Consider the following 15,153-nt stretch of genomic DNA (forward strand, 5'->3'; position numbering starts at 1 on the left):
GGGAGAGATAAAGAAACCTGCCCAATGAAGAGAACTGCCCCACCCCTAACAGATGGGAATAGAATACACACCCCCATTTCTAACCTAAGACACAGAGACAAAAAACAATCCCATTCTGATGTTAATTTACCCAATGGCACTAATTAGAGGTAACTAATGAATGTTCTCATTCCAGCAGAACCCCAGCTGCCTTCCCCACCAGCATGGAGAACTTCCTGGCCACTCGCAGCGAGCAGGTGCTGCAGCGGGGCCAGGCCCAGCTGCTCCTGGGGAAGGTGGGCGGACACTCCCGGCGGAAGAGGGAATTCATGCCGGACGACAAGAAGGACACCATGTACTGGGAGAAGAGGCGCAAGAACAATGAGGCCGCCAAACGCTCGCGGGAGAAGCGGCGCCTCAACGACGTGGCCATGGAGAGCCAGCTGGCAGCGCTGAGCCACGAGAACGCCATGCTCAGAACCGAGCTGCTCTCCCTCAAGCTGCGCTTCGGGCTCCTCAGCCCCGCGCCCAGCCCCTACCCGGGCCGCCCCCTCGGGCTCTACCTCGGGGGGCACCGGGCAGCCTCACCCCTGCTGGGTGTGGAGCCCTTTGCTGGTGACTCCTGCTGCCCTGCCCAGAAGAGTTTTGTGCCCAAGGTGCTGGAGCCAGCTGAATTTCCTTGCGAAACCTTCAACTCCTCCACAAACATCCTCGGCTGCGACTCCAAACCCATTCCCATAGACACAGGTGGCCTCCAGCAACCCAAAAGGTTTGAGGAATCCTTCAGCCTCAAAAGGTTTGATGCATCCTTCAGCCCCACAGTTTGCTCTCCATTCCTCAGCTACCCCTGCTCAGACAAACACCCCTTCCCCTGCCCTTGGCTGGGCGGTGCCTGGTTCTTGTGCCCATCCCCTGGCACCGCTGAGGCCAGGAAGGAGAGCAGCACTGCGGTGTCAGATGAAGATGATGAGCAACAAGTACCCAAAACTTCTCCTGCGCCCTCCTGCAGCCTGCCCTGCCCTTCGGAAGAGCAGCTGAAGGGCCGGAGCTTTGCTGCCCTCCCGCACAAGCTCCGGATTAAGAGCAAAGCCCTGAGCACTCTGGAGGAGACTGGGCTGGACTCACACTGAGGCAGCACAGGAATGCCTGCTGTGGGGCCAGAGTGAGACATTCCAAGGAAACGAAGGGTTTGGAAGGACAAGGTGAGAGGGAAATGCCTTTTTCTCCAAAGATGGACATAATTTTCCCTGCTCGGTGTAGACGCTGAGGGAGTTTCTCGGGCTGCATCACTACAGCACAACTGCAGCTGGCCAGGACCCTGTGGTCAGCCCCTGGTCTCACTGGTGGCTCTGCTACTACAGCAAGCTCAAACTGGAGGTGTGAAGGGGCAGGAAGAGGCCAAGACAGGGGGGATGGTCACACAATGTGACACCACTACAGCTGGTGGGGTTATCAACTACTGTAGTGACCTTTGCTTCATCTCCGCCTTCATCCTCACCAAAGTGCCTGGAGTCAGAATTACTTGGCACAGGAAACTGTTGATGGAACCAGTTTCAGACCCCTCAACTGTCTGGAGAAAATAAAAAGAGGTTGTGACTCTGGGAGTGTGGATTTACCCTGGCATGAAATGAAAGCAGGACCTCCTGCACTGTATTCCAGTTTACCATAATTTATTTCCAGAGGGAATGAACTCTTTCTCTATGACCAGACATGCTGTGGTCCAGAAGATTTCATTTATCTTTGTAACTGTTATTATGGAAGACTAAATATTATTTTATTATTATTATTGAAATGCAAAAAAAAAAAAAAAATTTTGCTTCTTTCTTTTAAAAAAGGCATTTTCAAACCTGATCTTTGTCTATTTGGAAATTCTTTATCAAACAGGCACAAGCTGCATATGGTGTTTGTAATTCCTGCCTCTGCTGGGACCCAGTCCCTGTCCATCCTGACATCCTTGCTTTTCCTTTGGGAAAGCCTCAGGGAGAGCAGCCTCCTGCAGGGCTCTGGAGCCTCTTGGAGCTTTTCCTCAGTTTTCAAGCCAAAGAGAATTCTCAGGGATGCACTCCAGGTACAGTTGTGACTGCCTCTCCTCAGATCTTTCCTGCTTTGTCTCTTTTCCCAAGATGAGGATGATCCTGCAGTTCTGATGTTGCTGTGTCTAGCAGCCCCATATGTTCTTTGACTTGTTGGACAAGACCAGCCCAATCTGATGGTTCCATCAGCCCCAGTCTGATGGAAGAAGATCTCAAAGTGAGAAAGCAACTTCAAGCTGAACTCCTTTGCCCCAGACACACATTTTCAGTCCATGTCCTATGTCCCAAAAGACAGAAGAGCTGCAGGGCCCTGCTGGGAACCAGAGCTGACAGTGGAGCTCAACATCCCAGCTCAGATCCCCTGGGAGTCTCCATCTCATCAGTTCCAGCTCAAGGGATTCTCCTTTTCCTTTGTGTGTCTGTCCCTGTGTCCCCTCAGGTGAGACCCCACCTGCAGAGCTGCCCCAGCCCTGGGGCCCAGCACAGGGAGGAGCTGGAGCTGCTGCAGAAAATCCAGAGGCACCAGGATGATCAGAGGGATGGAGCAGCTCTGCTGGGAGGAAAGGCTGGGAGAGCTGGGATTGTTCACCTGGAGAAGAAAAACTCTGGGATGACCTCACTGTGGCCTTCCAGGACCTGAAGGAGCCTGCAGGGAACACGGAAAGAGACAATTCACAAGGACAAGGGAATGGCTTCTACTGCCAGAGGGTGGGGATGGATGGGAGATTGTGCAGGAATTGTTCCCTGTGAGGGTAGGCAGGCCCTGGCACAGGGTGCCCAGAGCAGCTGTGGCTGCCCCTGGATCCCTGGCAGTGTCCAAGGCCAGGCTGGATGGGGCTTGGAGCAGCCTGGGACAGTGGGAAGTGTCCCTGCCATGGCAGGGGTGGCACTGGATGGTTTTAAGGTCCCTCCAGCCCAAACCATCCCATGATCCATGAAAACTTCAGGCCCTAGAGAATAAGGACAATTGTCAAGAGTGTTTTTCTAGGAATAATTTCATAGCAAACAGAGGAATGCAGCAATAATAGGTTCCACACTGCCTTACAGAGGATGGAAAAATCCCTCAAAGTGATTTGGAAAAGAGGGTCCTGAGTGGGAGCTGTACAAGGGATCTGAACTGGGGAGGGACCAACATGTGCCCAATAAAACTCTGTTTGCAGGAGATGCAAAAGGTGCCTTGGTTTGACTGTTGGGACTGGATCTGCCTCTTTCCCCCTCAGGAACAGCCAGATGATAAATCCATCCAGTGAGGACAAGTGGGAACAAGCAAGGAGCTGTGGGCACCCACCTTCCCCACTCCTCTGTCCATGAAGGTGCTTTCCATCTGGCTGAGTCTGTGTTCCCACAGCAGGACCCCAGCTGCCAGCACAGACCCCCCAGCACTGGGGTGTGGTGCTCTGTCCCAGCTCACCACTGTTTATAGGGACACCCCACAAGGATCAGCCCCCCCGTCCCACTGTTCTGGACCAGGATCAGTGCAGAGAAATGGGCAGAGCTTCCTGGCACAGCTGCCAGGGCACAAGGGGACCTCTCCTGTACCCCTGGCATGAGGGGAAACTAGAGCTGCAGCCGCTGCTCAGGGTGAAACTCGAGGCAATGATGCTCTGCAGATTAAAGGAAACCACACGTGGTTCCATTTCCTGCCCCATTCCGGCTGTCCCCTCTTCCCCTCACAATTGGCAGGGACAACCCACGGCAAGGAGGCAGCACAGAAACGATTTTACTGAAGGAAATCACCTCCCTTGGGGTGGGAACACGGCACTCCCTCCCAATTCCTGCTGTTCCCAGTCCCTGGGGAATCAGCTTTTTTCCCCACTGGGCCGGCTCTGTGTACTTGCCAAGAATTTGGGATGCAGTGATGGGGTGGGAGGGAGCTCAGTTTAATGTTTAGGATGGATTTGAGGTTCACGGGTTGCCTCCAGGACCTGCTGTCCCTCCTAACCCTGCTGCACCTCCTAATCCTGCTGTCTCTCCTAATCCTGCTGTCCCTCCTAACCCTCCTGTCCCTCCCAACCCTCCGGCCTGTGGCCCAGTGATTCAACCCTGAGAGATTTAACCCTGCAGGTGACCAAAGGTGTTTTTTTTTTTGTAGGGTGTTGAGAGCACTGAAGAAATTAATAGTATTTCCTGTCTGCTGTGCCCCTACTCTTGCGCAAACCAGGGGCCAAACCCAGTTTGAAGTTGGGGCTGGTGGCACTGGGAGCTGTTGGGTGCCTGTGGAGGGAGTGAGAGGGTGGGACAGCAGCAGAAGACAGAGGCAGGGTGTGCAATGAGCCAGCCCTGGTCCCACATCCACTCCCCTCTTTCACCTGCTCCAGGATTTCCTTTACTCCCCTCCAGGGTCACTCACCTGGAGGAGATGCAGGTGCAGATGGTTCTTCCCCGCTTCCACACCTTCACTGCTCCTTTGTTGCTTTGTCCTAGAAAATTTCCTGTGTGGGGAATATCCATCCATCCACCATCCATCCATCCATCCATCCATCCATCCATCCATCCATCCATCCACCATCCATCCATCATCCATCCATCCATCCATCCATCCATCCATCCATCCATCTATTCATCCATCCATCCATCATCCATCATCCATCCATCTATTCATCCATCCACCCATCCATCCATCATCCATCCATCCACCCATCCATCCATCCATCCATCCATCCATCCATCCATCCATCATCCATCCATCCATCATCCATCCATCCATCCATCCATCCATCCATCCATCCATCCATCCATCCATCCATCCATCTATTCATCCATCCATCCATCCATCCATCTATTCATCCATCCATCCATCCATCCATCCATCATCCATCATCCATCCATCTATTCATCCATCCATCCATCCATCCATCATCCATCCATCCATCCATCCATCCATCCATCCATCCATCCATCCATCCATCCATCCCTTTCCATTATCCCAAGTTCCACATCCAGGAACACCCTCAGGAAAGAGCCATTGTTGTATCAGTTGTGAGGCTGGGCTGGAAGTGAGCTGAGCTGCTCCTGCCTCTGCTTAGGCTTAGTTAATTCTTTAATTAGTCTTTGTTCCTAGGTCATTTCAGGCAGTTTTCAAGCCGATTAATTCCCAGGCTGTGCATTACAGAATAAAAATTCCTCTGTGTGTCCTCAGAGGGGGAGACAATGGAGGTATTTGCTCTTTGGAAAACTATTCCAGTGATTTTTATCTGTCTGCCAGGACAGGGAGGTTTTGCCTTTGAGCTGGCAGGAGGTACCTGAGAGGGACACGCTGCAGACACCTAAATCTGCTTTGAGGGAGCCCTGGAGAATGTGAGCAGGGGAAAATTGCTCAGTTCTTCCCAAACCTCAGAACGAGCTGGCACCCAGGGAAAGTGCCGCTAAAGTGGGCAGAGGCTCTGTGAAAGCTGCAGGATGGTTTTTTTTTCATGCATCTCGTGATTAAACCCTGCAGCAGGGGACCACAGGGGTCAAAAAACAAGGAGAGGATTTCAGGAAGGATGAATCTGCCGGGAGGAATTGGGAGACTGAGCTGGGGGAGGCTCTGGCTCAGGGGAGCTGGGGGTGGGTGATGCTGCTGCTGCTCTCCCTGGGGTTTGCTGAGCACTCCCCCAGCTTTGGGGACAAGCCTGGCTGGAGCCAAAGCCTCATCCAAAAGCTTCTCCCTGCCCGTGTCTCAGAAAGGGGAATTTGTCTGTTGCCAGACACAGTGAACTCCAAAAAAACCCAATAAATCCCACCCATTTCAGGCACGGTGTGTCACACACTGCAGAGCTGGGCTGAGAGATGAGAACAGAGCCCTCCCTTCAGAGCATGAGTTAATGCTGACCTTTAGCTTAGGCTCAGGCCCCAAACTGAATCATTGCTGAGGCACGAAATGTGAGCAATGACTTCTGGAAAGAGGTGCTGCCCTCACAGTGCCCTGCTTACACACTGGGGAGTCCCTGGGAAAGCAATGCTGATTCAAAAATCAATTTTAAATTTAATTTGGGTTCTATTTCTAGCATTATAAAGTAAACAGAAGGGAAAATTCCAACCCATGCAGCACAAGAAGCATTAACCATCTGAAAATGAGCTGCTCCCTGCATTGCATTCTGGCCCCTCTCACCCAGGAGAGCAGCCACTGCATGGCCAGCTCAGACTCAGATCAAACTGAACTTCCCCATTCCCATCCCATAGGATCCTTTCCATTTCATGTTTCATCACTCTAGAAGCATTTCTAGAGAAGTGGGTTGGTCTCTTTGTGGAAAAGAAAATAATCATCATGTCCTGGGTTGGTGTTTGCACCATCAGATCCCAGGGGAGCTCGGCAGGGTTAGGCCTGACCTGCAGCTCAGGGGGAGCTGCTGGGGTCCCTGCAGGGCAGAGGGTTGGGGTCTCCCCAAATCCCAGCCTGGGGGTCTGCAGTGGGAAGGGGAGGAAATGCAGCATCACTTCTCGGAGGTCCTGGTGAACCTGCTCTGACCCTGGGGTGAGCCACAGCCTCTGGACCAGGGTTTAGGCTGGGCTTTGCTGTTTCCTACACAGAGATCATTTGGGGTTTGGCTGAGTGCTGCCCAGGGGCAGCTTTTCTGCCCCTTATCTCCTGCTGGCCTTATCAGCTGCTCCCTGTCTGCTGGGCCTGCTCTGTGGGACCTGTCCCTTTCCTGCTGAGCCTTGTCCCTCCTGTATCTCCCTTGTCTTGAAGGAATTTAATAAACTAAGTTGTTAACAAAGTAAACAATTACTACTATTTCTCTTACACTGAACAATTTGTTAACTAACGTTCAAAGTGTAAGGCATACAACTCTACCAAACAAAACAACTAATTTTCTTTTGTTAGCACATAGGCATAAGTATAAAGACTTTGATAAAATACATTGTGTGAATATCTCCAACCATTCAATACCTATACATAAGAACATACAACAGTTACAAGGAAATATAACCAAACTCAAAGTCAAAAAAACCATCACAGTTAAATAATCTATTTGTTCCACTAAACCTTACACCAATTTAAAGAAAACTTTTAAAAATAAGCATATATGTACTAATTGTCAGCATAGTTATCATAACATTTATACTTTATCTACTTCAGTGTATCCTACAGAAGTTCAACAAGACAATCAAATTCAAACCATAGGGGGAGATATGATATATATATATATATCTTTCAAACTGGTTCCTCCTTCACACCTTCCCAGTTTGAAAATCCTCTCCTTTGTGCAAACTGGTCCCAGTTCCCTGCCTGGCTCAGTCACCCCAGGCTGTTCAGGCACTGTCTGGGCAAACTTGGAAAACTGTTTGGAAAACCCGGGGTTTGAAGGTATTTTAAAGGTATTTGGAGGGGGTTTTAAGGGTAATGGAGGATTTTTATGAAAAATCTGGGATTTTCATGCCCACCCACATCCCTGGTGTTGGAAGGGACACAACTTGAGGACCTGCACCTCAGGAGCTGCTGGGTGCAGAGGAAATTGCACAGGACAATGTTTTGGTGCCTGTTGGACATCCAGGGCTGGAGATGTGCATGACCACGGAATTCTTGGCCTGATTTATCCAGTGGGAATTTTGTGATGATAAACCTCAAACTGTCTGTGAAGTCCATCCATCCTTCCACAGCAGGGTCAGGCTGGGACAGAAATGGGGAAATGTTCTGGAGACAGCCCCTGACCATCCTCTAGGGTGACCTCAGCCTCCTGTGTCCCCTCAACTGCTGCTCCATCCTTTGGCTTGCAAAAAGGAAAAAGCAGATTTTGCAATTTGGTGCAAAGAGCTGGGAGTTGCTGCCTAAATTCCGTATTCCTCCCAAAATCCTTGTCCACGTGCAGTAATTCACAGCAAGGTGTTGGGATGAAGGGATTATTTGGGCAATTTTGGGCTCAGGACACTCAGATTTATGGAGCTGCCTTCCAGCTTCGATCTTTCTCTTATCACATCTTATAAGTTCCTGTTGCAGAAAACAAAGAGAAACAGAGAGATTTCTCCAGGAACCTATTGAATGCTGCAACCAAGTTGTTCATGCCCAGTTTGTGGTCTCAATTCTCCTGAAGACCACACATTCTCATTTCTCACAGCTTTACTCAAACCTGGCAAGTGTTAAAACATCAGAGGGAGCAGGGGAGGTTTGGCAACTCCCTGACCTCAAAACTGTTCAGAGAGCAGCACCCCAGGGTGAATTGAGCTGGCCTGGTTCTGATTTTGTTCTTTTCAGGTATTAAAATCATCCCAGCTGGGAGGTGTTCGGGCTGGGTGGGGCAAAGGAACAGCTAAAAACTGCTCCCAGCTCAACCTCAGTCCCCAAACCTCTCACAAAGTGGCCCAAGTGTCTCCATCCCAATTCTCCACAGGCCTGGTGCAGCCCTGGAGCAGACACAGCCCCAGTGCCCTGCTCAGGAGTGGTTTTTTCCTGACTTTCCTCCTCTCTGTTTTGCAGGAGGCTGTGGCAGAGCTGTGCTGAACCCCCCAGACCTCGCTCAGGGTTGTGTGGTCTTTCTTTCTACTTTTATTTCTGCCCAAACTCCCTCAATTATTGATGGCTTGGCCTGAAAGGTGAACCAAGTCTACCTACAACCCCAAATGTGACTTTTCTGGGTAAAAATCCCCTCAGTCTCCCCAGAATTCTCGGTTTGCTGTGTTTAAACCTGGGAATTGTCTGCTCTTCCTGCTGGTTTATCCCTCCCTTTGCACAGACCCAGAGCTCCGGGGCTGGCTCAGCCTTGGGGCATGCAGAGATCAACCCCCCCACACATCTGGTGCACAGCTGGAAGGGTCACCGAGGTCTGGGGGACAATATTGGATGCTTGAGGGTTGCAGCTGGATGAACTTTAAGGTCCCTTCCAATTTTTCTATGCTGCTCTGGCCCAACAAAGCCCAGATTTTGGGAATTCCAGCCGAATTCTCTGCCCCCTGGGAGAGAGGGAAATGCTGCCCAGGCAGAGGGGAAGATTTTTCCTTACAGATGAAGCAGTGGCAAGAATTGTGAGGAGTTTGTTGTGTCTCTGAGACCCCCCCTCCCCGTGTTCCCCACAGCCACCAAACCCTGCAGAGGAGGCTCTGCTGGTCAGGAATTTGAGCTCCAGGATTGTCCCTTCCCATGGTTGGGATGTCCTGAGCCTCCCTCTGCTCTGCCATCTCTCTTTGGTTGCCATGTCAAAAATCCTGAATATTTTTTGCTGACACAAAGTTTCTGCTTCAGCTGCCGGAGGTTCCTCTTCTGGAAGAGATCAGAGGAAAAAAATTAAGGTTTTTATTGATCCCCCCAGATTTCCTCTGGAATGTAGCCACAGGATGTCAGAGCAGCCATCCAGATGTGGCCTCCTGGTCACCCCCAGCTCCAGATGTGCTGCCTCTGCTCTCTTTGCTCCCCAGCTGAAGGGCAGGAAGATCCTTCCCGGGAAGTTTTCCTGCTCCTCAGCAATTACAGCTGCTCAGGGAATTCCTTTTTTCCTCCCTGGCAGGTGAAAGAAGCATGATCTGATCCTGCTTTTCTTGTTTCCCTCCCTCCACCCCGCTGAATATCAAAGGTTTAGATTTTAAGTTGCACTTTTGGTTCTTATTTCTGTGACCAAAATGAAAGGAGAGGAATCTCTGTACTGGAATTTACTAGATAAAATTTGGGTTATTTTTCATGATAAAATAACCTTTCTAGGAAATGTTTGGAGCTAGCTGGCATGATTTTATTAATTCCCTAATTCCCACTGTCTCCTTGGAGCAAATGGGAATGCATCCATGGGAGGGAGACACAGCTGAGGGGCACCAGGACTCATCCCCAATCTGACCTGGTCCCACAAATTAGACAAAATTAGAAAGTTTTCATACAGCCCAGGCAATTTTCCTACTTGTTTGTGCATTTTCCTGTAGGAATTCTTCCTGAATTCCTCAGTGTTTGAGAGTTGTGGGCAAAAAAAAAAAAGGTTGAAAATGAGGAGAAAAAGGAAGAGCATAACTCAAAATTCAGAAGGGGATGGAAATGCTGTTGCATTATTTATGCCATGCCTTGAAGAAACAGCAGCAAAATAATCCTTTTTGGTGAGCACCACTGTGAAATCTCAAATTTCAGCGTGGAAGAGAAGTGGGGGAGTTGTGTTTGAGCCCTGAAATTTTCTGCACAACTTCACAGGAACAGAAAAAGGCCACAGGTCTGTCACTGGATGATTCACTGTGGGAGCAGCACAACCACAGGGCTGAACTTCCTGAGCCCCTCGCTGTGGGAACAAGGACTCTCCCTGCCAAACTGGGCAGAATTTGGGAGATTTCAGTTAAAAGGTTTTGTTTTCTCAGTGGTTGGAGGATGCTGGTGGTGCTCAGAGGATGCTGAGTGTGGCCGCCCTGGGGAGGGGCTGAGGTGGGACCTGTCACAGCACCTCACTGACCACATCCCCACAGCTTGGATGTCACCTGGGAGTTGGGGTTTGCCTCCTGTAAGCACTCTGGGCTTGGGTTTAATTTAGTACCATTTATTATTAGTTATTATTTCATTTCTGAATCTCACTCCAAGCCCAGGTGCCCCTTGCAGGGTGCTGCTGCTCAGACTTTGCTGCCCAAGTTCAGAAGCTGAGCTGGATTTAGGAGGCAAATATTGATGCTCTGCCCTGCCTGGGGCTATGAAATCAAACACTGGAGGATTGAAATGATTTAATTTTTAATAATCTTTTTGACCCAAATCCTGAAGAGCTGGGGATTGCTCCATTGGGTGGGACAGGGGAGTCTTTGGGGACATTTGGTGCCAAGTGCTGAGAGCTGAGCCTCCCTCAGCAGCTTCCTCTCTCATTTTCCGAGATACTTGGCCCTAAAGCAGCAGTTGAGAACTCTCAGTGAGTCAGGCACTTTCATCAGAAAAAAACTATTTTTGTTCTTAATGCCTTTGAAGCAGAACCTGCAACTTCAGCATTAAAAGGCAATTTAATCACGAAATCCTCTTATTCCAAATAAACAGGGAGCTGGATGCCTGGAGAGTGGGAGTGGGAGGATGAGGAGCAGCACAGAGGTTCCTCCTGGCTTGGGGGGTTTGCACATCCCCCTCCACCCCTGCTCCTCCCTTGGGAAGCAGAGTTGGGATGTGAGAAGTTGCACAATTCCCTTCGGTATCCCTGGTGTGAGAAATGATACTCACTTCCAAAAATGTAAAAGGTTTATTAAAACCTTATCAAAAATACAGCAGCAGACTGAATAGAGAAAATATTACAGCACCAGGAGCAGAGGATCTTTCCCACCATGTGCTCACCCACACAATGGAGGTTTTGCCGTTTAACCCTTTGGCCCCTCCCAAAGTTCTGTCCGTCAGCTCCTCCTTCTCTGTCCAGTGCTGGAGATCACTGCTTTAAAGCTGCCATAGTAATGAGCTGACCCTCCCAAATATCCCAAACCCAGGCAACCCCTGATAACAACACAAGGGGGATAAAACACAACTACAAATCTATAAAACTTCCCTTAACACATATACAGGATATTTACCTTTTAATGGTGAGAGTCAAATATTGCATTACTCATCTATCACACAGGGTTCCTCCAGCTGGGGTTTTCTCCACCTCCCCCAAGCACCTCTTGTCCTTCCCCAGGCTCAGCCCCACAACCCTGCCTGGCCCTGGGGAGCTGCTGGATGCAGGAGGAGGCTCAGCCTCATCTCACTTCTCCTGAGCTGCTGCAGGTTGGGTATAGGATGTGCAAAGGAACTTTCATTTCCCCTAAACAGAGATGCTCTGGCAGGGTGGAAAATTGGGGCCGGGGCTCCCAGTAGCCCTCCCCAGCTGGTGCTGGAGCCTAACTGGGCGAACCCTGTGACCCAGTGGTTCAACCCCAAGAGATTTAACCCTGAAGGTACCCAAAGGTGATTTTCTGTGGGCTGTTGAGAATGCTGAAGAAATGAGCAAAGTTTCCTGGACAGGAGAGCCTGTGGGTCACAGAGCCCTGTGTTCTCCAGACCTGCCTCAGCACCTGAACTGGGAGCACTGGGGAAGATGGGATGCCAGGAGAGTTAAAACAATCCACAGAATCCCAGAATATCCTGAGCTGGAAGGGACCCACAAGGACAATCACAAACCCCTGTCCCTGCCCAGACCCCCCAACAGCCCCACCCTGAGCAGCCCTGAGAGCGCTGTCCAAACGCTCCTGCAGCTCTGGCAGCCTCGGGGCCGGGACCATTCCCTGGGGAGCCTGGGCAGTGCCAGCACCCTCGGGGGGAAGAACCTTTCCCTGAGCTCCATGCCAAGGCCTGGCACAGCTCCAGCCCTTCCTGGGCTCCTGTCCCTGCCCACCACAGAGATCAGAGCTGCTCCTGACCAGCTCCCCTTGGTAGAGCTGGGGGGCTTCAGCTCCAGTCACATCTCTGGGAGAATTGGCCCGGGAAGGACAAGAAATGAGGCTGATGTCCAAGTCCTGGGTGCCACAGGGAGATTTTGCTGCTGGAAAAGCTTGTGGCAGCACAGGGATGGGGTGTGAGGGGTGTGGATGGAGCAGCTCCTGGCACATGACAACCACAGGCTCTCAATGGGGAACCTCGAGTGGTTTTGGCAAATGGGGAGCAGAGGGAGGAAAAAAGCTTGAAAATGAGGAGGAAAAGGAAGAGCATAACGCAAATCCAGGAGGGAATGGAAATGCAGTTGCATTATTTATGCCATGCCTTGAAGGAGCAGGCGCAAAGTAATCATTTTTGCTGTGCACCACTGTGAAATCTGGAATTTCAGCATGGAAGAGAAGTGGGGAATCGTGTTTGAGGCCTGAAATCCTTCACAACTTCACAGGAACAGAAAAAGAGCCCCAGAGTCCGTGAGTGAAAGGGAAGGGAGTGCAAAGGCTGCATTTAAAGGTTAACACTTGTCCTGGGGGAAAGGAGGTGAGTGTCTGTGCTCTGAAATAGCATCTGCTGACGCCGGTGTCTCACAGCTCTTTCTTAAAAGACCAATTATGTCCCTTTTTTTCCACTGCACTCGCTCACAGCCCTGTTGAGGAGGGAACCTGATGTGCATCATTGAGATCTTTGGTCGTCACCACCTTCCCAGTGCGGTAACATTAATTCACACCTCCCACACGCGCTGCCTTTCTCTAATACAGCAGCAACAAGCTGGCATGGAGAGCGAGATTACAGCAGAAAAAGACTTTCCACTGAATTACCTCAGTGTTTTGGGTGATCTCAAAAATCACACCATGCCTTTATCCCCACTCCCTCCCGTCCCTGTTGGATCAGGGGGTTTGCATCCCACTAAAAACACACCCAGTGTTTCTGGGAGCCAGGAGTGAAGGGCTCCGAGTGCCCCAGGCCCTGCAGCTCTGGGCCAGGAGGTGCTGCAGGGGGATGTGTTTAGGGTGTGTTTGCTTTTCATCACCTGGGCAGGCAGCAGCAGGGGCTCAGTGGGGCTGGCAGCGGCTCTGGGGCAACCCAGGAGCTGCTCCTTCCTCCAGAGGGTTCAGACTGGGGCTGGCTGTGTAAGGAGAGATGAGCTGCTGTTCGCTGGAAGTTTCAAGGGTACTGGAGTTACCAATATCGAGAATGGGAGAAACCCGAGGTAAACCATGAAATCACACTGCAACACAGGAGAAATGAAGTGACTGCTTGGAGTCTGCTTGAGAACAAAACACTCTTGGCCAGTCAGAAATCCCTGGGAAAGTGTCCTGCCAGCTTCCTCCAGCACCCCTGACCCCTCCTCCCTGCATCCCTCTAGCCTCCCTCCTGCATCCCTCCCACATTGCTGCAGCCTCCCCTCTGCCCCAGCCCTGTCCCTGTGCCACCCCTGCCTCGTCCCACATCCCCTGCAGTGCCCAGCTCCTGGCAGGGCCTTTCCTGGCTCCTGGGCCAGCTCTGGGAATGCTTCCCCTGCTCTGGGAGAGGTGTCCTGCTGCTGTGGTGCTGCCAGGGTCATCCCAGGGCCTGTGTGGTCCTGGGGCCATGGGAGCAGGGCAGGGAATGGGGAGCCCCATCCCATCCCAGCAGGGCCAGGGCCAGCACAATTCCCTGGGCAGGAACACAACCCACGGGCTGGAATCCCCCATGGAATCCACTGGGACTGCGGCGTCCCCAAGGGCCCTGTGACATCACCTGGGTCTGGTGGGGTCAGTGGAAGCCTTGCCCTGGCAACCCCCGTGTTGGGGGGTCCCTGGGGGTACCTCTGCCCTGCCCCAGAGGGGATCACTCCCTGCAGGTGTCACCTTGCTGGAGGATTGGCATGGCTGAGCTGCCCTGGCTGAGCACAGGTAGGGGTCCCTCGGGCTGTTGGCATTGTGGAGGTGGCACCAAACCCTAAAGGTGTCACCAAACCCTGCAGGTGGCACCAAACCCTAAAGGTGTCACCAAACCCTGCAGGTGGCACCAAACCCTACAAGGTGGCACCAATCCATGCAGGGGACACCAAACCCTAAAGGTGTCACCAAACCCTAAAGGTGTCACCAAACTCTACAGAGGTCACCAAACCCTGCAGGTGGCACCAAACCCTACAAGGTGGCACCAAACCCTGCAGGTGGCACCAAACCCTACAAGGTGGCACCAAACCCTGCAGGTGGCACCAAACCCTACAGGGGTCACCAAACCCTAAAGGTGGCACCAAACCCTGCAGGGGACACCAAACCCTAAAGGTGTCACCAAACCCTACAGATGGCACCAAACCCTACAAGGTGGCACTAATCCATGCAGGTGGCACCAAACCCTACAGGGGTCACCAAACCCTGCAGGTGGCACCAAACCCTACAAGGTGGCACCAAACCCTGCAGGTGGCACCAAACCCTACAGAGGTCACCAAACCCTGCAGGTGGCACCAAACCCTACAAGGTGGCACCAAACCCTGCAGGTGGCACCAAACCCTATAAGGTGGCACCAATCCCTACAAGGTGGCACTAAGCCATACAGGTGGCACCAAACCCTAAAGGTGTCACCAAACCCTGCAGGTGACACCAAACCTTACAAGGTGGCACCAATCCATGCAGGTGGCACCAAACCCTGCAGGGGACACCAAATCATGTCAGTAAATTCAGAGATTGCCACTGACAAAATTTGCTGCTAAAACAACCGGTTCCCACATTAAATTCCTGGCTGGGCATGGTGGAGATGCCCTGGCTGCCCCAGGATGAGGCTCCCAGTGGCGAAATGCTGATGAGATGCAATTAGATTAATTAACCACTTAGAGGAAGGACTGAGGGGGGTGAGCAGGAAGGATGAGCTCTTGCTCAGGGAGCTGCAAATCCCAGCTGG

At 51.6% G+C, this 15,153-nt stretch overlaps 1 protein-coding gene across 1 annotated transcript; it reads left to right on the forward strand.

The window, feature by feature from the left end:
• Positions 1–203: 203 nt before the first annotated feature.
• On the forward strand, positions 204–1,109 carry NFILZ (NFIL3 like basic leucine zipper). Its single transcript, XM_032743974.3, has one exon. It carries the CDS (start codon positions 204–206, stop codon positions 1,107–1,109), a length of 906 nt encoding a protein of 301 aa, XP_032599865.3.
• Positions 1,110–15,153: the final 14,044 nt, after the last annotated feature.

This window comes from Taeniopygia guttata, chromosome 28, assembly GCF_048771995.1.
Source record: "Taeniopygia guttata chromosome 28, bTaeGut7.mat, whole genome shotgun sequence".
Taxonomy (NCBI): Eukaryota; Metazoa; Chordata; class Aves; order Passeriformes; family Estrildidae; genus Taeniopygia; species Taeniopygia guttata.